This window comes from Balaenoptera physalus (genome assembly GCF_965194825.1).
Source record: "Balaenoptera physalus genome assembly, chromosome: 13".
NCBI lineage: Eukaryota > Metazoa > Chordata > Mammalia > Artiodactyla > Balaenopteridae > Balaenoptera > Balaenoptera physalus.
The window spans coordinates 87,591,611-87,614,399 of NC_138892.1; the positions used below are offsets into that span (position 1 = coordinate 87,591,611).

General features: G+C 34.6%; 3 protein-coding genes across 19 annotated transcripts in view; 2 read left to right on the forward strand and 1 right to left on the reverse strand.

Moving 5' to 3' along the window:
- Positions 1-14,930, forward strand: part of KRAS (KRAS proto-oncogene, GTPase) — a 38,065-nt gene extending 23,135 nt beyond the window's left edge. For 2 of the 4 annotated variants that reach the window (XM_082419886.1, XM_082419885.1), the window contains exons 5-6: positions 5,820-5,939; positions 10,445-14,930. In XM_082419886.1, the coding sequence (XP_082276012.1) occupies positions 5,820-5,935 (116 nt within the window). In that variant the 3' untranslated portion in view covers positions 5,936-5,939; positions 10,445-14,930. The remainder of the gene's footprint in view (positions 1-5,819; positions 5,940-10,444) is intronic. The other 2 variants (XM_082419887.1, XM_082419888.1) reach the window with 1 other exon arrangement.
- A 431-nt stretch (positions 14,931-15,361) lies between these two features.
- Positions 15,362-22,493, reverse strand: ETFRF1 (electron transfer flavoprotein regulatory factor 1). 12 transcript variants are annotated; one of them, XM_082419928.1, is made up of 6 exons: positions 22,357-22,481; positions 22,117-22,270; positions 19,001-19,149; positions 18,825-18,910; positions 16,343-16,430; positions 15,362-16,264 (listed from the first exon to the last, which is right to left on the reverse strand). In XM_082419928.1, the coding sequence occupies exons 5-6, from the start codon at positions 16,385-16,387 to the stop codon at positions 16,043-16,045; spliced, it is 267 nt and encodes an 88-aa protein (XP_082276054.1). In that variant the 5' UTR covers positions 16,388-16,430; positions 18,825-18,910; positions 19,001-19,149; positions 22,117-22,270; positions 22,357-22,481; the 3' UTR covers positions 15,362-16,042. The 12 variants fall into 12 exon arrangements, with proteins under 12 accessions (XP_082276054.1, XP_082276055.1, XP_082276060.1 ...); XM_082419929.1 differs by lacking the exon at positions 18,825-18,910; XM_082419934.1 differs by lacking the exons at positions 18,825-18,910; positions 19,001-19,149 and having other exon boundaries at positions 22,117-22,265; positions 22,421-22,493.
- A 133-nt stretch (positions 22,494-22,626) lies between these two features.
- DNAI7 (dynein axonemal intermediate chain 7) overlaps positions 22,627-22,789 on the forward strand; it is an 89,440-nt gene continuing 89,277 nt past the window's right edge. Inside the window, exon 1 of one of the 3 annotated variants that reach the window (XM_082419740.1) lies at positions 22,627-22,751. In XM_082419740.1, coding sequence (XP_082275866.1) covers positions 22,749-22,751 — 3 coding nt within the window. In that variant the 5' untranslated portion in view covers positions 22,627-22,748. The remainder of the gene's footprint in view (positions 22,752-22,789) is intronic. The other 2 variants (XM_082419742.1, XM_082419741.1) reach the window with 2 other exon arrangements.

Below are 22,789 nucleotides of genomic sequence, written 5' to 3' on the forward strand. Positions count from 1 at the left end.
TCCCAAAGACTGGGAAGAGGTTTGGTTTTTGTCTTCTTTGTGTTGGTCTTCTCTGACCATACTCCTTGATTTCCCTTGGGAGGTACTCAGAAAATGTGATTATAATACTATAATTTTTTTTCCCATTTTTGTATGAAACATGTTCAGATATAAAATTGAAGGAATTTTATTGAAAACATTTGCAAACCTACTACCTAGATTATACTATTAACAGTTTATTAACTTGCATTAGTTGTAACTTTTAAAGTATACATTTTAGACTAGTGGACACATTAGTTTACACTGTACAAAGAAAAGAAAAACTCTAAGACTTTGCCTGATGTTGTAAAGGGTTGCAGATAAAGCAGTGCTTCTCATACTTTAATATGCACAAGAATCAACTGGGCTTCTTACTCAAATCCAGATTCTAATTCTGAATTAGAATTAGGGTCTAGGTTGGAACCTGTGATTCTGCATTTTTAGCAAGCTCTCGGGTGATGCTGACTTTGGTACATGGACCACATTTGGAGTAGAAAGGTAATAAAGGACAGTAAGAGGAGGAAGTCTTGTTATTCCTGCAGTGTTGCCCTCCACTCTCATTTGATAAGAGCCTAAAATAATAGCTCTGTCTTCTTTCCTTGTTGTATGGTTACTATCTCAGAAGTACTGTTGATTCTTAAGTGTTTGATGTTAATGCTTTAATATACCACAGCATTCATAACTAATCAGAAAACTACCTAGTTTCCTTTTAAAGTAGATTTTTAGGTTTTATACTGGTTTTGGGGGGGGCGGTTGGGGGGTGTCGGGTAGGGAAGGGGATGTAGTGTGTGTGATACCAAGTGGATTAACCTAAATTTGCTTTGTAGGCATTTTTATGGATCATCCAGAAGAAATATACAGTGATATAATACGAAGGAATACTTGTACTTTATTTCTTAACCTTCTAGCACTCAGCTTTTCTTATATTTATGTCCTGTTTTATTGATATTGTTATGTAATTTATGTTGCTAAACTATAACTTAGATACTTAGTTTCCTAGATACTTGATTTCTCTTTATTACATGGACTTGTTGATTTGCCTTTCAAAAGTTTATTCATCTTTCTCTTTTGAAATTAATTTGATATTTGCATGCTTTTAGAAGACTTTAAAGAATTATTCCAAGTAACTGAGAAAATGAAATATGTAAATTTTCATAAATTTTAATTTACATCTCCAGTTTTTGTGAAAATTGGAAGCCCTATTTTCTGCAGAGTGTTTTGTTACTCATCTGCTATTATTTATTTATTATTTGAACAAAATGAATATGCATATCCTTGTTGTATTTTATCAGCAGCTACTCAGTTCATGCCCTAAGTTTTGGTCTTGAGCACGAACCTAAAACACAAACAACAAAAATTATATTCAAGTTAGCAGGAACAGGACATTCATTTAGAACTTTCATAGATATAAGTCAGGGGCTGGCAAACTTTTTCTGCAAAGGGCCAGATGATAAATATTTTAGGCTTTGTGGGCCACAGGTGCTATCAGTTGCATTTTTTTTTTCTTACAACCCTTTAAAAATGCAAAAATCACTCAGCTTGTGGGCAGTACAAAAATATAGGCTGTGGCTGCATTGGATTTGTGGGTTGTAGTGTGCTGACCAAGTTGTAGTGTGCTGACCGTTGATTCTCTGGGGAACTGTATTCTTTGGCTAGACACAAGAAGTTAGGTCAGACTTTCAACTTAAATTTTACAAGCTAACATTAGGAATTTTAAAGTAAAATTTATGTATTCTGTGAAAGAGAAAGAGGAGTTTTACTCTAGTCTTTTTAAAGGTAAGGGTTGTAGGCTATATATTTTACCAACTTAATTACTTTCTTATTTTAAAAAGCCCATTTTATGGCTAGAATACAGTGAATTATATTTTTAACTATCATTTTAGTCCACATCTGAAAAGCCAAAGTAGTTTTTATTTTCTGCAAGTATGCTGTATGTGGTCCCTGTGTTCCTAGTGTATAAAGGCTGCTACCTAGGTCACATCTATCTGGGCAGTTAGTAATTGACATATTTTTCTGGCCTCTTTGGGCAGTGTTTGCAAAGGCTGTTGAAACCAAAACATTGACACCGTGGTAATCAGCTGTGTGTTTTCCAGTCTGCTAAAATCAAAAGTGGGGATCATTCAGTAAAGCAGATGACAAAAGCAGAATTCTCAGAGTATGTGCTACTCCTGATTCAGCTTTTTTGCTTTCTGGAGGTCTCAATTTGAGCATAATGTGAAAATTTGTTTTACAAACTTAAAAATGTTGAGTGATTAATTTTCCGGGTTTTGTTAATTTCTAGATACTTAAATTTAGTTGTTAGAATACCTCCATTAAAGAAAGCTTATCATCAAATTGTTTTAACAAAGCAAACCAAACAAAAAAACTTTATGTGCCATATTTCTGTTTAATAATAGTTGGTTTCTGTACATAAGATCAATAATTTGAACTTTGCTTTTTATGAGTTAAAACTAGACAAAACAAGTACTGAGCACCTGCTGTGCACCAATGCATAGTATAGCCTCCGTAGTAGTATTGCTGCATTTCAGTAGTTCCTGAGGTGGGCTGTTGTTTGGCAAGGTTTCTTTCCAATTCAGTGATGCAAAGTTGCTTTTTAGAATACATCTTGTTCCTCCCACTCCTCTCCCCCAAGCAGGGCTAGTATTCTTGCATCTGTCTATAGTTAGGGTATTTGAGGTGTTATTTATTTCCTTGAAAGAGCTTTTGCAGATAATAAACTATTCAACTAGAACAAGTACTTGTTTAAAATTAAATCGCTTAGTGAAAGCATTATAGGCACCGGGATACAGAATGATGCTGTTAACAGTTCTTTCTCCTGTATTGAAGTGCTCTATTTCCATAGTCTCACAGTACGTTTTCAGATAATGGCTGAGCTCCTGGTTTAAAAAAATTTACAAATGTATCTTTAACAACTTACTTTAAAATTTACATATATAAACACATGCACTGTTGTTCTTACATGCACTTTTGTTTCAGTTGTTCTTAAAGTTTAATAAGTGACATCTGAAAATGAGTATATGTGGCAACAAGCTATATGCCCAAGAATAAATCATTGCGTGCCAGTTAAGACCTTAGCAACTAGCCAACAGTAGGTATTAAACATCTGTTTCGGCTGTACTTAATCTTTTAAAATTACTTACAAATTTTGGAATATGAAACCAGTGTTCTGTGCCAGTGGTTTAAGGTATATACAAGGATCAATAATGTTCTCTTCATGTCCGCATGCCTTTAAAGCATATTATCAAGAAATAAGTAATTAAGTCTGAGAAAATATGGTAAATAACAGATTCTTTAAAATCTAATTTAAATTTTCTATTAGTAAAAATGAGAAATGAAAAAAGTCACTCTGGAATAACTATCTCTCAGTGTTGTTAATTATCTTAGCCTCCGAGGTCCTGATACTGAATTCTTGGTGGTGGGTAGTAATCTCTTCTTTTTAATTACTGGCTTCCAATTCTCTCTCTGCATTGCGGGAAACAAAAATCATATATTCTGATATTGGTGATGGGGATGTGCACACTTAAAAAGTAGACACGTTCAAACTAATTTTAGAAATAAGTTACAATCAAAATTTGCTTCTGCTAAATTAGTAGAGGACAAAACCCTGTTTTTTCCTCCATCATAGTATATTTCAGTACTTCTGCATTGACCTTATAACTTTTTTTTAAACAGGAATATAAGTTTTTATTCTTAAAAAATATGAGCTTTACCTGGTTTGTTTTATTTATATACATATGTTTTAAATTTCTTGCATTGATTTTCAAATTGAAAGAGAATCATTTGTGAAAATATCTTAAATGCCAGCTCATGCTTTATATTTTACATGCTTTACTAGAGTTATTTTAGTGCCTTAAATTATTTATCTAATTTAATAATGAGAATTTCTAATATGTAATTTTTAAGGACTTATGAGTAAAAACAAACCATCTCCTCTTAAGAATTACTGATAAATATAAAATATTACAAATTTTATATTTGGGTACAAAGTGGCTATCTCATTTAAAGTACCAACATATTTAATGATTTTAAAAAATAGTTGGAATTTTTATTTTGTAGTTGGTTTAGCTAGCTAGTCGATTAAATTGATTTCATTAAAAATATAAGATATTCAGATTTTCTTGGGCTATAATGACTTTTGTATTAGTTGAGTAGAAATACATCACAAGTTGGTATAAGTAACTTGAGACGTACATTTTAATATATAATCAACATATTATTTAAATCCCTACTGCTTAACTGAAACTTAATTTTTTATGAATTTTAAATTAAAGTTTTACTTTAAAGGTAAATTACTGAGTTCCACTGAAGCAGTTCTTAACATATTCTTGAGATTTATAAAAATTAATATACCCTCAAGAATTGACGTGCCCTTTTTTTTTTCTTAACTATTATAAGCAATGGATGTGTACATGCTAATATTAAGCCTTAGCTGTTGGTTTACTTAAGTTAATACTTAAATGGCTGATTCTCTGTGCCTGATTGAATTTAAAACTACATATCATACTTTTGATACCTATTAACTTTTTAGGAACTGAGTCCATTTTGTCACATTTGGTTCGTAGAAAGACTGATGTTAACAATCTCAGAGAGTTAAAATATGCCAATTCCCATAGTGACTAATTCATTCTTAAGATTGAAAGAACAGAATAAGCTTAAAATTAAAGGAGCGGTAAAATACACTACTAACATATTTTTTAAACACATCTTCCTTTTAGAAGAATGGAACACACATACCATATCTTTTAAGTTAATTTGTATCACATACAGATTAATGTTTATGTGCATTTCTCTTTTAGATGTTAAGTTCCTACTTTGGTGGTTATGTTTTTCTGGACAAACTAACAGTACAGTTATCTAAACATTTTGTCCTCTTGGCTACTGCCTAATTTCCTAGACTGGAAAAGACATTAAAAACTTCATTGATCTCTATATGGCCATATGATTGTGTTTGTTGTCACAGCTTTCTTACCATAGCCTTAAGCAGGAGAAGCCCCCTTTGCCCCTTTAGAGTATGTAAACTAGAGTAGAAGATATGAAGCCAGTATAGTTGGATATTGTTCTCAAAATTATTTTTAAGACGTGTAATAAGGATACAAAATGCATTGCTACTATTTTGTGTTTAAACAATTAAAAATATTTTCATTTTATGGTAAACAGCCCTCATTTAGCATTTTTATTTAAATAGTATAGTTCTCCATTCACAGAAGTCCCAGTCTCAGTTCCAGTTTGGGTCCTAGAAATTGACTGGACAAGTTGTAATTGAAGATAGAACCCAAGATTCCAGTCGCTTGATGCAACTATATTTTGAGGTGTTTTGTGTGTGTGTTTAAACAAAGTTTAAATGTCCCTTTTGTACCATTTTTCTCCTCACTCCCCACTTAGAGCTGGGGTACAGAAATCACTTGTTTTCCCTAAGTCAAATAATTTAAATCTAACTTCAGTTTAGGCTTTGATTAATTCCATGACTAGCAAACCAAAATGACTGCATTATTAATACACAGGTACTAATAATACATGTACTTAGGTTTTTCATAATCTCTCCTAACTCCTAATTTAAATTAAAAAAAAAAATTCTAATCCCGTTACAAAACAAAACTGGCTTCAAAGAACAAACCAGGATTTAAGCCCATATTTTAAAATTGAATCCCCCATTTTATTCAAACAATCTGATGTCTGTTTAAAAAAAAAGAAATTCTCAAGTAAAGCTCATAATTCCAAATTTCTTGCACATGGCTGTCCCAATAAATTACTATTACCAATGAAACAGACTTTAAAGAAGTTGTGTTTTACAATGCAGAGAGTGGAGGATGCTTTTTATACATTGGTGAGAGAGATCCGACAATACAGATTGAAAAAAATCAGCAAAGAAGAAAAGACTCCTGGCTGTGTGAAAATTAAAAAATGCATTGTAATGTAATCTGGTAAGTTCAGCATATTAATTTCGGCAGAAAGCAGATGTCTTTCACAGGTAACAAAGTAGCAACCGCTTTAGAACTACCTAGGTGTGGGATTCTAATTTGAAGTATTAAATAAGAAACTTGTAGTTTGTTTCCACAATTAATACATTTATTTATTTGTATTTCTCATTTTATTTTTTTAATTACACTTATTTTTAATCTAATGGGTATTAATTATAATTGAGATGGTTTTGAGGGCTATAGACTACTCTGCATTTGTCATAGAGTCTAGAGAGAAAAAATCTGAGGAACTATACAAAGGAGGAGTAAGTCGAATGGCCCAGAAGGTGGGAAAGGGTCACTCTTACAAGTGTGTGTTTTCTTTTGGACATTCCACAAGCAAATACTTGTTCTGTCTGTGCTCTCTTAACTTAGTGGCATCAACATCACTTTTTTACCCAGATGAGAAACCTGGAGTGATGGGATGATTCCTAAATCCCTCTTTTTCACACCCATTTGGAGGCAACCACAAATTCCTATTATGGTACATTCTAACTTTTATCACATCATTAGTTCAGGCCCCTATCATTTCTTGCTGGGACTATTATAACCTCTTACTTGGTTTACCTGTTGCTGCCTTCATTCACAGTGCAAAGAGAGAGATACTTAAAAGAAATGTCATTTTCTTATCTTTAAATCTAGTTACTGACTTCCTGTTACCTACAGAATAAAATCTCAAGTTTCGTAGCATATATATGACTCTTAACACTTTCCTTCCCCTCTAGCCTTTGGATTTATCTCTTAAAAACTCCTTGTCTGAAATTTTTTTGTCCTTATGTAAATCAACACCATGTTATTTCTTACCTGCCCTTGCGTCTTGGCTGTTGCTCTTGTTTGGAATGCCAGTGTTCTTATCCTCTAGTCTTAACTAGTTAACACACTTTCATGACTGTCTCATCTCTTGTTCTCTAAGAATCTTTCTTTGAAAACCATTAGACTGGGCATAATGCACTTCTTGTGTATTCCCAGTTTACTGCTCTTAACTGTTACACACTTAACCATGTTAAATTGAAATAACCGCTTCTGTGTTTGTCCTGTATGGTAAGAATCTTAGAGAGCCAGAATCATATATTTTTAATCTTTGCATGTCCATGGCCTAACGAGGTTCCTGGCACACAGTAGCTGCCCAGTTGGATTTACTGAGTGGAATTTCTCCACTTCCTTTCTAAACCAACCAATATTAAATTTGGTCTTGCTTAGAAAATATTTCACTCAATAGGTGCCAGAAAGTTCATGCCAGAGCTTAAGATTTTGATGCATATTATTTGTAACATATAATGCTCTGTGAAAACATGAAATAAAATTGTAGGATATCATTTATTGTGCTGATTAAAGGGTTGGTATTCTTTACTATATGAGTTGAAGGTATGAAATAATGTATCTCCCCAAAATATAAAATATACTTCTGAATAGTAGACTAAGTTCCAAAAGATATTATGTGGTATACTAATGAACTAAACTCAGAAGAAGAAACAAAGTAAAATTAATGATTGGCATTAATTTTTATTGAGATTTATAAACTCTTAATATTTTTTGAGTACCATTGTATAAAGCAGTATTTAATTTAGAAGTTGGGATAAAACTTAACATTGCAATGCAATTTGAAAAGTAAAACTTCTAAAATAACAGTAGCCATGACCAGAGTTAAGTGATAGTCTTCTTTTCTTTTCTCCCATTGTCTTACTATTAGATGATTTTTACAGTAGAACTATTTAGAATAAAATAAGTTTTATGCTTTAATTTTTATTTAAAACAAAGGTGAAAGCATATACTTTTTAAAATTTCATATTGTGCAAACTATATTTCAGTGGCTGTGTAGTCTGAATGTCAAATTGTTGGGCATGATGAATTAAATCCTTATTTTTTCAGTGATCATGAATAGCATTTATATAAGAAAAAAGTGTACTTGGTAATATTCAAAATTTTAAATATTTTTACAAAATTAATTTGACAATGATAAATATATGCAGATTAGTTTTTCTTAGTCCTAAAATGATGGGTTTAAACAAAATAATTACTGGTACCCTATTTTGTCTTTTAAATGTGTATATAAGAATGTAAAAAGGGTATTCACTACCCTGTTTTGATCAATTTTAACATTTTACTAATCATTGAAATTATTAATAAGATTATATAGAAAGGAGAGTTCAGTGCAATATGAACTAAAAGTATGTGTCGGAATCTTAGAAGAAGGTAGTGTTATCAAATTCTGCCTTCATTGTCTCCTAAATACTTATATATTGTTTTCACCTTAGGATGTGTCTTCTCTATATCCATCTCATGGTTTTTCATTTTATCTGCTTCAGCATTTTTGTATCATTGACGTTTTTCTTCATTATGAAAACAGTGGAAATGGAGTAGACTACATAAGGATGTGTGATCAAAGGGAATTTGTGAAGGGTAGGGGAGTTGGAGTAGATCTTCTCTTAAGATTCCATCCCATTCTAAGAGGTTATGGTTAGAAATTAGTCAAGGTTGGTATTATTTATAATAATAAAATTATTATTTATTATATCACTGGAATTTTTTTGCTCTTTATGTGTTCAGAAGGTTAGCATGAAGGTTTATATACATTAAGCCTTGATTGTATTGCTGATAAACTGTCTAACCACTTTATCTCTCTCCTTTGGGTGAAACAGAAGTGTATGTTACATCAGTAATGATATCAGAAAGTGGGGAACATCAGTGAGTGCAGTTCGGGGGCTTTACTGGGGACTTTTATTCACTAGTATTCAAATCAATAATGCTGGTTTTTATCCCACTACTATTGTTTAAATGTGAGCAAGCCTCTCATTCCCACTCTGTGTTTAATTCTTTAAAAATATTGGTAATACTTTTCTAAACTTTAGATCTGTTGTGAAAATTAGTTAAATGTAACTTGAATGAAAATGCCCGAATTAATTTAGTTATTATTTTGAAATAGTAATTGTAGAAGATCTTAGTAATGCATAAAGGAGAAATCATATTGCTGTTAAATTTTCAGTTATTTTCAAGATAATATAACTTAATGAATGTGTTTATATTAATATTCAGCAGAGGTGGTTAAAATGAGTAAAAAGCCAGTTTTCATTGTTCTTAAAGTGGCTTGATTTATACTTTATTTGTTGTGTATTTGTTCCTAAGACTCCCTCTAGTGTCTAGGTTTGAAAACATCATTAGGTTAACAGGCTTTTGTTGACAGTTACTAATCAGTTAAACAGATATTAAAATACATAGAGGATCATATTTTTTCTTTAATTCTTTATTTTGCTTTTATATTTAATTTGCTTTTTAATAGGGGTAGGACAAGAATTGACTTATGTATAGATCTTGTATAATTCAGGATTGCAGTGTTAAAATCTACTGTCCTGCTACCAGTTTCAAAGTGCCATTTTTCATGTTCTGTATGAATGATTAGGTTGAAAATTATTCTGACTTGAAATCACTTTCAACCATTACTGATTTGGATACCTTGCTTTTGATCACAGCTGAATGTAGGCCAAAATGACCAAATGGAAATTTCTTTGAAGATACACAGCATTTGACTTTATATGTCAAATATTAATATATGACTTTATATTAAGTATTTTGAATACTTAATATACTAAACAGAAACTTTAAAAAATAATGAATTTAAAAAAATCTCCAAATCAGCAGGCTCTACCACCGTTTAAATGATTTAGCTCATTTCTCCACAAATAGAGGCATTAAATTTTTCAAAGTATTGTGTCTTGTGTTGTGGTCACTTTCTTTACTTGTTTTTAAATTTTTTTTTTTTTGGCCGCGCCGCGCGGCATGTGGGATCTTAGTTCCCCTACCAGGGATTGAACCCGCGTCCCCTGCAATGGAAGCACAGTCTTAACCGCTGGACCGCCAGGGAAGTCCCCTGTTGTGGTCACTTTAAATTTCCTTCTCATATCATAAGTATATGAACTGAAACTAATGCCTTTAGAAAACTGAAAGTATAATCTAATACTGTATACTTCATGGTAGTTCTTTAAATCTAATGGATTTAAATAAGTATTGAACCAGAGCTCAAATGCAGTGAATATTTATGAAATTAGTATATACTTGCATGGCTTATATCAAATATCTAGAAACTCAGGGATAATTAAGTATAAATACATATTCACACAGATACACAAATACATTTGGATTTTGGTGACTGAGGTGTGCCAATATGGAAAAATTAGTAGCAAATTAAGTTCTGGGGGAAAGTCATGTGTTAACTAAGCATACGTAAGATTCTGTGCCGTTGATTTTCATTGCCTTTTGTGAAAATCAGTGTTCCCATAATGTTAACAAAATATCCTTGAAGACATTTAAGAATCCTAGAAGTCTGATATATATTCAGTTGTCTAAAGAGAAATGTTACGTATCCTTATTCTTTCTCAATATTAATGTTTCCATTAGTAATAATATATCTTTTCTGTTATCTGTATACCTCAAACCATCATATATATTCACATTTTAATACTTATGTGTTTCAGGGTGTTGACGATGCCTTCTATACATTAGTTCGAGAAATTCGGAAACATAAAGAAAAGATGAGCAAAGATGGTAAAAAGAAGAAAAAGAAGTCAAAGACAAAGTGTATAATTATGTAAATACAATTTGTACTTTTTTCTTAAGGCGTACTTAAGTAAAAGTGGTAATTTTTGTACATTACACTAAATTATTAGCATTTGTTTTAGCATTACCTAATTGTCTTTCTGCTCCATCCATACTGTTAGCTTTTATCTTGAATGCTTATTTTAAAATGACAGTGGAAACTTTTTTCCTCTAAGTGCCAGTATTCCCTGAGTTTTGGTTTTTGAACTAGCAATGCCTGTGAAAAAGAAACTGAACACCTGAGATTTGTGTCTTGGGGTTTTTGGTGCATGCAGTTGATTACTTCCTATTTTTCTTACCAATTGTGAACTTTAGTGTGAAACAAATTAATGAGCCTTTCAAATCATCCCTATTCTGTGTTTTATCAATCACATACATGGATTAATTACTAATTATAACTTCAGCTGAGATTTCACGATTGGTTTTACTGAAGCATTGAGGGAACACAAATTTATGAGCTTCCTGTAGATTCATCTTGTAGGTTTCATGTCCTGTAGTTTCAGTTACCCTTAATGAATGTAAAGTTACACTGTTCACAAAGGTTTTCTCCTTCTTTCCACTGCTATTTGTCAATGGTCACGTTCCCCCAAATATTATATTTTTTCTATAAAAAGAGAAAAAATGGAAAAAAATACAAGGCAATGGAAAATATTAAAAGGCCATTTACTTTCCACATTAGGTAAATTCCTATAATACTCTGAATAGCTTTTCCTGTTAAGGCAAACCCAGTATGTAATGAGGATTATAACAACCATTTTGGGGCTATATTTACATACTACTAAATTTTTGTAATAATTGAAAAAATTTAACATGTATTGAATATACAAAAATTCTCATAGGAATTAAATATAGTCTCCCTGTGTCAGATTGCTCTTTCTTAGCGTAAATCTTTTCTTGAACTTCAGTCTTTAAAAGTAGTTTTAATTCTACTGGTAATGATGTTAAAAATTATTTGGGCCAGTTAGCTTAGTAGGTGTTACAGAGACCAACGTGGCAAGGCCAGGCCTTGTGTGAGCTTTGAGCTTCACTGAGAGTTTCACAGTATGGACTGCATCCCTATGGTCTTCCAATGTTGTCATGCCTCGGTTGGTCAAAAATGGGGACTAGGAGAGAGTTTGGATAGCTCAGCAGGGTACATTCTCACTATGTGGTAGTCCTACTCAGGAACGTCACTTTCGTTAAAACGAAACGAAACTTTAAAAACATTATTTTTAAATGAGGTTTTAGGGTGGGGTGGCAAGATTTTAATTTTTTTTAAACAACGAAATGAAAGTTTCAAAATCTTGAGTATTGGCTAGTTCTCTTAACACTGGCTAAAGTAACACTTTACAAGTCTGGTCCATAATTAAGAATATCTAATGCTTATAAAATAGATAAATTAATGTTAACAAAATGATTCTTTCAGTGCATTTAAAATGTTAACTTATTTTAAAATATTTGAACTGAGATGGTGTGTTGAGGTGAAAATATCACTGGACAAGGAGGAAGGTGACTTAGATTCTAGTTATGTGTCTTTCATAACTCCAGTTTTAGGCAAATCACTTACTATCCATTTCTTCATGTTAAAAGAAGTCATCTCAAAGGCTGTATCTAGCATTATAACTATGTGATTTACATTCAGTTTACATAAGGATATACCTATTTGTCAGTCTCAGCACAATCTGTAACTTTTTACCTGTGTTATCATCTTCAGTGCCAGTCTTAGGCAAAATTGTGCAAGAGGTGAAGTTTATTTCTGAATATCCATTCTCCGCTTTCAGGACTTCTCCCATATTAGTGTCATCTTGCCTGCCTACCCTTCTACATGCCCCATGACTTGATGTTTTTTCGTTCAATACTTCTAATTCCCCTAACCTCAAGATTTATTGCTGCTTTGGATATCTCCATGAAGGCTTCCCATCAGGTCACATCAAAATGCCCTACATCTTACTTCCTCAGGCTCAACATAATCCGACAGACACTATAATGGGATCTGACCTAAGAGTTAATTTTCAGGTGGTGGCTGTAGCGATTTAATCTCGATCCTTTGAACATCATCTCTTTGCTGCCTGGTCCATCAGGGACAAAGTAGGAATTTTCACACCTGCTATGAGGAGTCAGAACCCTATCCAGTGGAATGAGAATTTAACAAAGGTAGTGCTGAAAGAATTCCTTATCTAATCTACAACGAGGACTAGCCCTGCTAATGATACATTACATTGTTTTAAAAACTAAAATTTTGCAATGAAAGATACTTTAAAATTTATTCATAAATCTTACTCTTTAGCAGAATTCATTTATTCAACAAATATTTGAGTGCCTTCTAGATGCCAGGCACTACACAAGGCACTGGGGATATTGTAGTATCCTCAACCAAGGGACATAATCCCTGTCCTTAGGTAGTGCTTATATTCTAGAGCAGTCTATATTTTAGTGAGGCATCTGGCACATGACCCAGATATAATGCATATTGTAGTTTTGCAAAGAAGTGATTTGGTCTCTAAGCTTAGTTTCTTCCAATTCTGAAATAATTGTTTTGCTCTGATTCCAATGTAACTGTTTAATCAAGCTACTTTTTAAAATTAAATCAGTTTACTTCATTGTTTTAAAGGAGTAAATTTGAATATTGTTTTTTATTTGGCATAACTATGTGATTCTATTGGGACAATTATAGTACCAATTAAGTTGTATGTCAGATAATGTTAAAATTCCCTTGTGTGTAGTATGGTCTCTTTGTATAAGTAATTAAAATAGACTTTAAAAATTAAACATTGAATTCTAAAATAGTTGTGTTTATCTGGGTAAAAATAAACAGATGCTGGACCTAATTCACAGAAAAGGAAACTTCTATGTAAAAATCAATATGATTTCTGAGATGCTATACTAAACTACAGGTTTATGGAACATTATCTAGGTAGGGTGTTTACACTTATATAGTACCTCCTCTTGTTTCCACACAAGAGAAAGAAATGGCCATACTTCAGGAAGTGCATTGTATAACTGAGGGGATTTTTAGGACTCTTGAATTTTTGATGTAGCTGGGCAATTTTTTTATGGCAGTGGTAATTATCCTTTATTATGTGAATTTTGAATGGTTTAATAAAATGTTTGTTTTTGTAGAGATTTTAAAAGGGGAGAGATAATCCTAGAAATAACAAATGTTATCTAATTATTATAGCCTTAAAGATAAAAACCCTTGTTGAAGTTGAAAAAAATTGCTAAATTACATAGTTTTAGACATTAACATGTTTATGGAAGAATGTAGCAGAAGTATGTAGTAAAATTTGAGTGAATATCTCCAATTAGGAATTCTAGGCTCTATTTTAACTGAGTCACACTGCATAGGAATTAGAACCTAACTTTTATAGGTTATCAAAATCTTAGCCACCATTGCACAATTTTGTCCTAAAATATGTAGAAACTTTGTGAGGCATGTTAAGTTGCAGTTTGCACAAGTTCATCTCATTTGTATTCCAGTGATTTTTTTTTTCTTCTATCCATTTTTTCTAAACAATATTTACACATTTAGGTTTTTTTTGTAGGCAGTAAGAACTATCTGCCATTTCCATTTGTCAAAAAGTAATAATTTCTTGATGATTATGTATTAATGATTTTTAACAACCCATTAGTTATTTTAAAGCTGAGTTTATATTTAATAACTTTGGTGTTGATATTGGGTAGCATGAAATCTGCATTGAGAAATTGAACAGCATAAATTGAACAGCTGTAAGTTCCTTCAGAAAATGAAATTTCTTTCTTTCTAAAGATATATTCACGTCAGTTCTTTAAAAAGATTTGTAACTAGTAATACTTGTTTTAGTTTAATAGTTTTAAGTGCCTGTTTGGGATGATAATAGGCAATTTTTAGATGAATTTAGGAAAAACAAAGTTATTACCTACAGAAATGTCAATTACAGAAGGTCCCCTTTCCCTATAGAGCTAAATGGGTTATGTAATGTTTTATCCAAAAATTTCCAATTCCACTGTCTTGTGTTTTCATGTTGAAAATACTTTTGCATTTTTCCTTTGAGTGCCAATTTCTTACTAGTACTATTTCTTAATGTAACATGTTTACCTGGAATGTATTTTAACTATTTTTGTATAGTGTAAACTGAAACATGCACATTTTGTACATTGTGCTTTTTTTTTTTGTGGGACATATGCAGTGTGATCCAGTTGTTTTCCATCGTTTGGTTGCGCTGACCTAGGAATGTTGGTCATATCAAACATTAAATTTAAAAATGACCACTCTTTTAATTAAAATTAACTTTTAAATGTTTATAGGAGTATGTGCTGTGAAGTGATCTGAAATTTGTAATATTTTTGTCATGAACTGTACTGCTCCTAATTATTGTAATGTAATAAAAATAGTTATGGTGACTATCATAGTATGTACTGTTTTTTAAATTATTTATTTATTTATTTATTTATTTATTTATTTTTTGGCCACGCCGCACAGCTTGTGGATCTTAGTTCCCTGACCAGGGATCAAACCTGGGCCCACAGCAGTGAAAGTGCCAAGTCCTAACCACTGGACCGCCAGGGAATTCCCAGTAGTGTGTACTTCTTGATGGAAATTTGAAACATTAGCCCCATAATTGATATGGGGTAGTTTATAAGCCACAGACGCTATAGTATATTAGTAAATCTTTTTTTTGCAGCTTGTAAGTTGGATATATTCTTTATTTATGAAAGGTGCTGTGAACATTATGTAAAGGTTTAAGTGTTTGCTTGAAACCATGTTAGGTTTAGGTCCTGTGCCATGTGAACTCGTTTAGAAGTGGATGCAAAACAAATCTGCCTTTATGACAAAAGAATAGAATAACATTATTTATTACTTTTTATTGAAGAAGGTAATTGATACACAACGGGTGATTTGTTTTAAGGCCCAAAGACAGCCAGTGGCAAAAATTAATAATGGAAATAATTAGATAGGTATATATATGTGATGCCAGTTGCTGGCAGGCTGTTTCGAGTTCAGAAGTAATCTTACTCTATACTTATTATTTCTACTAACTGCACTTAAATCATTCTTTCTTTTGCAGTGAACCTTGACTCTGCTGTTAATGTACCAAATGGGGTCAAAAATAAGGAACTCCTTCAAAAGTTAAGGGGAATAAACTTGCAAGAAATTATTTTGCTTACTTAAATGTGCATTAAACGGCATTCTTTTTTCAGTAAAATGCAGAGATGGGCTAAGAATTGGCAAAAATTCATTAAAAATTAAGTACATTATATTTTCATTCAAAATTGGGTGCTCATCAATTTTTAATTGGTAGTTGGCAGCATCATATAGTTAAATTGCTATTTTAGTATAAAATTGAGCATAAGGGTTGCTGATAAAGCTCTCTCAGTTTGAACAGAAGTCGAAACCTATTTTAGTAAGGCAGCACAGGTATTTTTAACAAAATGTATTATCTTGACATTTTAGAATTATTTTTGTAGTAGCTGGTATACATAAACAGCTGGCACTGATTCTCAAATTATAGTAATAGTGATCAGTTAGTTTTGTTGGTATCTGAGTAATAGCATTGTTTCATAGCTCTATATTTCCTAAGGAAGTATAATGCTTCTAGTTCTTTCATTACAAATTTGCCCTGTTCAATAAGTTCTTTGATCTTCTCTGGGTCCTTCACATCTTTGTTTTTAAGGAAAACACTCTTCAGACGCCTTTTAAAATAGTCTGCTCCTTTTGGATAGTCTCGTCCAAGATACAGCAGCTTAAAAAAGAAAGATTATATATTTCTAAACAATCTATGTCTTATAACATTTATAAAATTGGCAACATAATTACTTACATTCTTATAAAGATTCAGTACTTCTCCTCTTAAAGAACTGGCCATTTGCACATATCATGGAAAGTATTCACTTTTATATTTAATGTACCTAAAGAAAAAGAAAAATTTTTACAAATAACTGCATTGTAGTCTTAAAAAAGAAAGAAAAAGGATTTTACACATTGGTAAAATGGTACCCTTTTTTTTCATTCAATAAATATTTATTAAGCACTTTTATGTTCCAGGCACTGAGATGTAGCTATGAATGCGTCGGATAAGATACCTGCTCTCACAGAACATCTCCAGAGGGGTATACTACAAACAATATCATGAATTGTGATAAGTTCTATGAAGGAAACAGGACAACTAGAGAAAATGGATTGTCAAAGCTGGATATGTAGGTGTACCTCCTTGTATACCAGAGTGGAGTGAATTAGAACTAGATTTGAATCCTGGCTGCATAGTGTTGTACAGGTTACTTAACCTTTCTGAGCCTCAGTTTTCTTGTCAGAAGGAGAATTGCCTTTACCCTGCTTTCAAGGCAAGGCTAAAACAGGACACTGGGAAGAGGCCTGATCAAATCAAGAGTGCCCTCCTAAGAAAGGCTAAAGAGTAGGCGAAACTGGGTGTGAGGGTCAAGCAGGTTCACAACTAACAGGAGATGGGCAGTAAGATCGGTGGTGAAGAGGCCAAGTGAACAACCCATAAGGGGCTACACGAGGAGCTGGCTACATCCAGTGGGACAGATAAGCTTCTTTATTGTGTACTTGGTTCGTGCTGCTAGGGACAGGCGGCTCCGTAAAGGCACCATGATGATAGCCTCACCAGAATATAATTCCCAATACTTGTGATGGCTGTGGTGGCTCAATCTTAAAATCCTAATGTCATAAGCGTTCAGCTCATGATAGGCCCCAAGTAAACGTTAACGTCATTTAAAGCCGCCTTTAAAGTTCCGTGATGCCCATTTTCCTATTGACCTAAAAAGACTTTTATACCTTTTTATGTCCCTCGTTAACATAATTTTTATTTTGAAATAATTTCGTTCCATCTTAGAAGTTGCAGCTTAGTACTACTAAGAACATTTTTTTTCCTGAACTATTTGAGAATAAGTCGCTAACCCGGTATCAAATCAGCCTGAACGCTTTGCAGTGCCATCCGACAGAAACACAGTGCAGCCCACCCATGTAATTTTATGGTTTTTGGTAGCCCATATTAAAAAATAAAGCAGGTGAAATTACTCTTATATTGTTTATATCCAAAATATTATTTCAATGTGTCATGCCAGAAGCGCTTATAGGTACCAATGGCTTCGTTGCTAGCATACTGGACAGCACAGCTTTAGAATGTATTTCCTAGGAACAAGGATGTTTTCCTGCAGCACAATACAACCATCAGAACCAGGAAATTAACAAACAGTTACATTACTACCATCAAATCCACAACCCCAAGTTTTGGCAGCTGTCCCAAAGATGCCCTTTATAGCAAAAGTATCCAGTCCATGATTACACACTGCATTTAATTTTCATGTCTCTAGCCTTCTTCAATCTGAAAAACTTCCTTTGAATTTCCTTGCTTGTCATGAACGTGACATTTGTGAAGAACACAGGCCATTTATTTTGTAGAAATGTGTCTCATTTTGATGTTAAGTCATGGCTAGATTCAGCTTATGTAGTTTGGGCAAAAATATTAGACATGATACTTTGTTCATTTCACTGCATCCTATTAGGTGGACACAATTCCCATTTGTTCCATTATGGTTGATGTTAATTTTGATCACTTGATAAAGGTGGTGTTTGTCAGGACTCTCCTCAGTTACTTTTTTCCCCTTTGAAATTAGTAATTTGTGGGAGGTACTTTGAGACATTAGTATATGTAGTCCAGAAAAACATTTCCTCTTACAAAAACATTAAAAATAACTTTATTGGGAGAGGGGATAGGCTTGGGGCATACCACTCAAATTGTATACAACTGTAAACGGAGCACTAATAAAACAACAGAAATTGGTGCCTGGAGAGCTAACTTGGGACAGATTGCTCTCAGCATAGCTGGAGAATACCACAGAGATGTTTAAAATGCTCAAAAATAATAGTCTGTGAATGGGAGTGGGTGGCTGGAGAGCAGGAAGGTATCAAAAGAGGCAAGAGGAAATCCTTGGGGATAATGGATATGTTTATCCTGATTGGGGTGAGGTGTAGGCATGTGTCAAATTTATCAAATTGTATTTATGCTTAATAATTGTAGCTTAGTGTATGTCAATTATACCTTAGTAAAACTGTTTTAAAAATAGTGTAGATATATATGCTAGCAAAATGCTAAGAGTAGGGCTGGGAGATACTCAGGTACATGTGGAAGGAGAGAGTTACCTAAACCACAAGGCTGCCAATCAGTGGTCAGGATAGGTGATTCAACTGTAACCAGGTCAACAGTTGCAAAAAACAGGGTATACCTCTCTGAGGAGGGAGCCCTGGGGGTGAGCACTTTTTAAATTTTTTTACAAACATACTTGAAAGGCTCCTGCTGCCAGTACAGCAACTAAGTGAAGACCTTTTCTTGCTGAAGTTTATAAATCTGCTTCTCTGGCTCCTCTTTCTTAGGGAAAAATATCACATAGGAGCCAACATTATTTCCATGTTAATACTTGTATACTTCTGTTTACTAATAATTTATGAGTTAGCTCACATTACAAGCATACAATGTAGCAGAGCAATTTTTTTCTGAGTTCATTAATATTAGCTTTCTTGTTTTCCTCCAAATTGCTATTTTTCTGCTTTTGTCTGTTATCACTTCTGAGCTTTCCTCCAGAAAAGGTAGTCCTTTTCAATCTGCTCCTACAAATGAAAGGACAAAAAAAACTTTTTAGAAGATCTGCATACATGGTTGCAGCTTAGGGACTTTGGGTTTTACTTAGGGTGATCTGAGTGGGCCCTTTATCGGGGAACCTCTGATGTTAGTATCTTAGACGGTTCTCCTCGGCTGGTCAGATTCCCCAGAGAAAAGTCTTCCAATCTTCTGAGCATTTGCTAATTTAACATTAAGAAGTAGAAGAGGAACCAGGGCCTTGCATTCAGCATTATGTATATCCAAACTCACCTAATCTGCTTCCAGTGTGGTTTTGGTGTACTTATTAGTATGCCTGAGGACACCCCATTCCAGAGACTAGTATTATTTTGTCCAGAAATAAAACTCCAGTCTTCTGTGGGAGTGAGGGGTGCAGACACTTAGGGGTGGTTTTCAAATAGCTTTCACTTAATCCTCTCTGATTTACTTCATTCTTCATTTCCAATTACAGTGGCCCTGTTCCAGTGCCTTTTGAGCATTATGCAGTATAAATTGGGCTTTTCTAGTGTGCTAGGTCACATTCATCTGTTTTGCAGCTTCTAAAGTTTTACTGTTGTCATCTCCTCTTCTATTTTTCTTTTATTTTTAAATTGGTTTACTGAAGATTTAGTGGTTTTGGAAGGGAGTGAAATTAGATGAGTATATTTAACCGGGTACATCAACACCGAATTTCATTTTTAAAACTTTTTTTTTTTTTTTTTTTGCTGAGAGCCATTTTTCATGTGTTTTAATCTTACTGAAGAATGATGACTCTTAAGAACCCTGCACTTTTAAAATAATTGTAAATTAAATCTACATTAGATGTAATTTAAAATTGCAAATTATAAGCTGTTTAATTCCTGGCAAAGAGCACAGCTCTATTTAATTCACAATTTGTAATTTATAAAACTTTTTAGAAATGTGGCTTAAATCATCCTCTTTAGCTGTTGCCCTTTTTACAAATTATACATAATAAAGGACCTGCCCAGCAAAAAAGTAGCTGCTGTGACTAAGGTAAGGTAAGGTCCCATTCTTTGATATGTTACTTTATGAGTTAAGGAAGTTTTTTATTATCGCATGCTGACCTTCAGGCATTTCAGTTTATTTTAGCCTTTGGGAGAAATAGGTTTCCTTGGGTTCAGAATTGGTGAAGAATTTTGTTTTGTTTTGTTTTGTTTCCAGTTTGATTCTTGGTCTTTATTCCCTGCTTACATATACACATACTTGTATGACACAAGTATTTCTCTTTTAGTTGTTTAATTCCAGAGACCATCTCTTTCAAAATTCATTATATTCACCCCAAGCATATAGAGTTATGCTAAGTGACCTTGGTTAACTGTATTGACTGCATGGCCAGTATTTTGTTGGCACATTTCTTTTTTTTTTTTTAATTTATTTATTTCGGTGAACAATTTAAATGCAGCAGGGACCTGGGGCTGCTCCTTAACCCTGCATGAAGTCATGGAGGTTACTGTTCTTTGTAGAGAGCCTAACGAGTTAGGGACTGAGAGAAGTCCCCCATCATCCTGAGAATCTGGAAGGGGATTGGCATACAACCCACACTGATAGCTCTTTCCCAGTGACTTGTGGGCTAAGGCGGTAAGACGTAACTAACTCCGGTTCTGGGTTAAGTGAGAACTGTCATTTAACTAGGGGTTATGGTGTCTAGAGCTGTTATTAGTCACTGTTCTCCATGAAGTTCTGACTTGACTCAAACAGATGAAGCACATTTCCCCAAAGTAGTTAAGCCTAAAAAGCTTCACACAAAAATTTATCCCAATACAATTGCAGCATCAAAGGATACATAATCCAAGAGGTAGGTGGCAAGAGAGCTTGCCCCCAGAAGCTGGTATACTGCTTGGTCTAGGCCTACCTAGAAGCCAGATTATAAAAGTGAGTTGAAAGGAGATGGTTATATATGTTCATACGGGGGAGGTACTACACCTGTCTGAAGGTAAAACAGAGAACAGGAAATGGGCCTTCTTACGCAGCTTGTAAGAGAAGTAGTAGAGAAGACCTAAATAAGCTCACTGGTATAATCTCATAGCACAGTGGCCCCCTAGAACACGGTGCAGCCTGTTTTAACACATTTATAGCAAATCCTTCTCCCTAGGAGGGAAGTTGGTGGAATGAGAACTTGAGCAAGTCTGTCCTCTAGAAGCCCACCATTTTAAAGTTATTTGTGATTACCATCACACCTCCTTACCCGCATCAGAACTGACTGAGCTTTTGTATCATAAATATTAGTAGCTTGGTTGAAAAACTAAAAACAAAAGCTTAGTTCCACACCACACAGCTTCAGAACTCTATATGAAGTCGACATTAAGACGTTTTAATCTTGCTACCAGGGATCTGGAGGCGAGATGTCATAGCTATGACACAGTCTGGATTTCTGTGGGGAGAATAACACTTTAACCCACAAAGACCAGCTCAGCAGTCAGTAATACTGATTTACTAATAATACCTTTAGTCAATGAAAGTGCAAGGGACAGCGCATTATAAAATGAGAATTCAGAGATGAGAAATGGTGGCAATAATTTGAAAGCATTTCATGTCTTGTCAGGCTAAAACATGGTTTAGATGTAAAATCACAGAGAATTCAGACAGGCTTTGGAAGGACCTTAATTTCTCAATCTCTTCATTTCTTCTAGTTTTTCTGTTGGTCTAAACTGCCAGAGTTTCATGCGGGGAGACTGACATTCGAAGGGTTGTGCTACCGGTTGGTACAATTAATCTGTGACCTTGACCCTGGGCACATAATTTAGCGAGTCTTGCTGGGTCTCAGAGACCGCCACCTGTAAGGAATACTTTACCCAGGAACTGCTTCAAATCATTTCCAGTTCTTGTTTAGAGCGCCTCTAAAGAAAAACGGCATATACCTTGCGTGCCCAGGAAGTAAACAGAACCAGGTACAGGGAGAAGAATCCGAAGGTTATTAATTTCGAAATACACAACCCTCTGGGAGCCAATTTATTTACCTCTTTTTCTAAACTGCCAATCAAGCCCCGCCCCACGCTGGTCTAAGAGGTGGCGACCCAGGCAGCCGACCCGGTGTCAGTCACTCGACCCAGTCGCGTAGCCGGCGGCCCCCTTCCTTCTCGAAACCGCACAGAAAGATTCGTCCCAGCTACTCTAGGGAAATAGAGAGAGGGACTGTCAACGTCGGAAGACACGCAGAAACCCTTTCCCACACCCGCTGGTCCTCGCCCAGGGCATACTTCACCGCCTCCAGACCTCAGGATTCCGAAAACAGAATAAAACGCTCCGGCCCGGCACGCACGCACTTTCCGGCACGCGGCTGCCGTAAAAGCCTCCTCACGCTCCGACTCCTGCGGCAGTCGACCGAGGCGGGGCGGTGGAGGTGGGTGGGGCAACCTGTCAGAGAAGGGGGCGGGGCGCTGTCCGGAAGAACACCAGCGCGGCTGCGCGGACCGAGACGCGCGGATCTCCGCTCCTGCCTTGGCGCCAGTGGGCGGGGCTTGTCGTCCCGACAACCCGGGAGCGTTTGTCCTCACAACCTGGGAGCGTTTGTCCTCACAACCCGGGAGCGTTTCTCCTCACAACCCTGAGCTCTGACTTGGCCGACTACGGAGGTAGTGTCTGCCTCAGCATGGTGAGCAGGGAAAGTGGGGGAGCCGGGTGAAGGGGCGA

Bases quoted from the DNA above. Each gene is read 5' to 3' on its own strand.
- ETFRF1 (XM_082419934.1), bottom strand. From the start codon at position 16,387: ATGGCCAGTTCTTTAAGAGGAGAAGTACTGAATCTTTATAAGAAT. The intron at 16,265-16,342 runs GTAAGTAATTAT...TTCTTTTTTAAG, and splicing joins TACTGAATCTTTATAAGAAT to CTGCTGTATCTTGGACGAGA.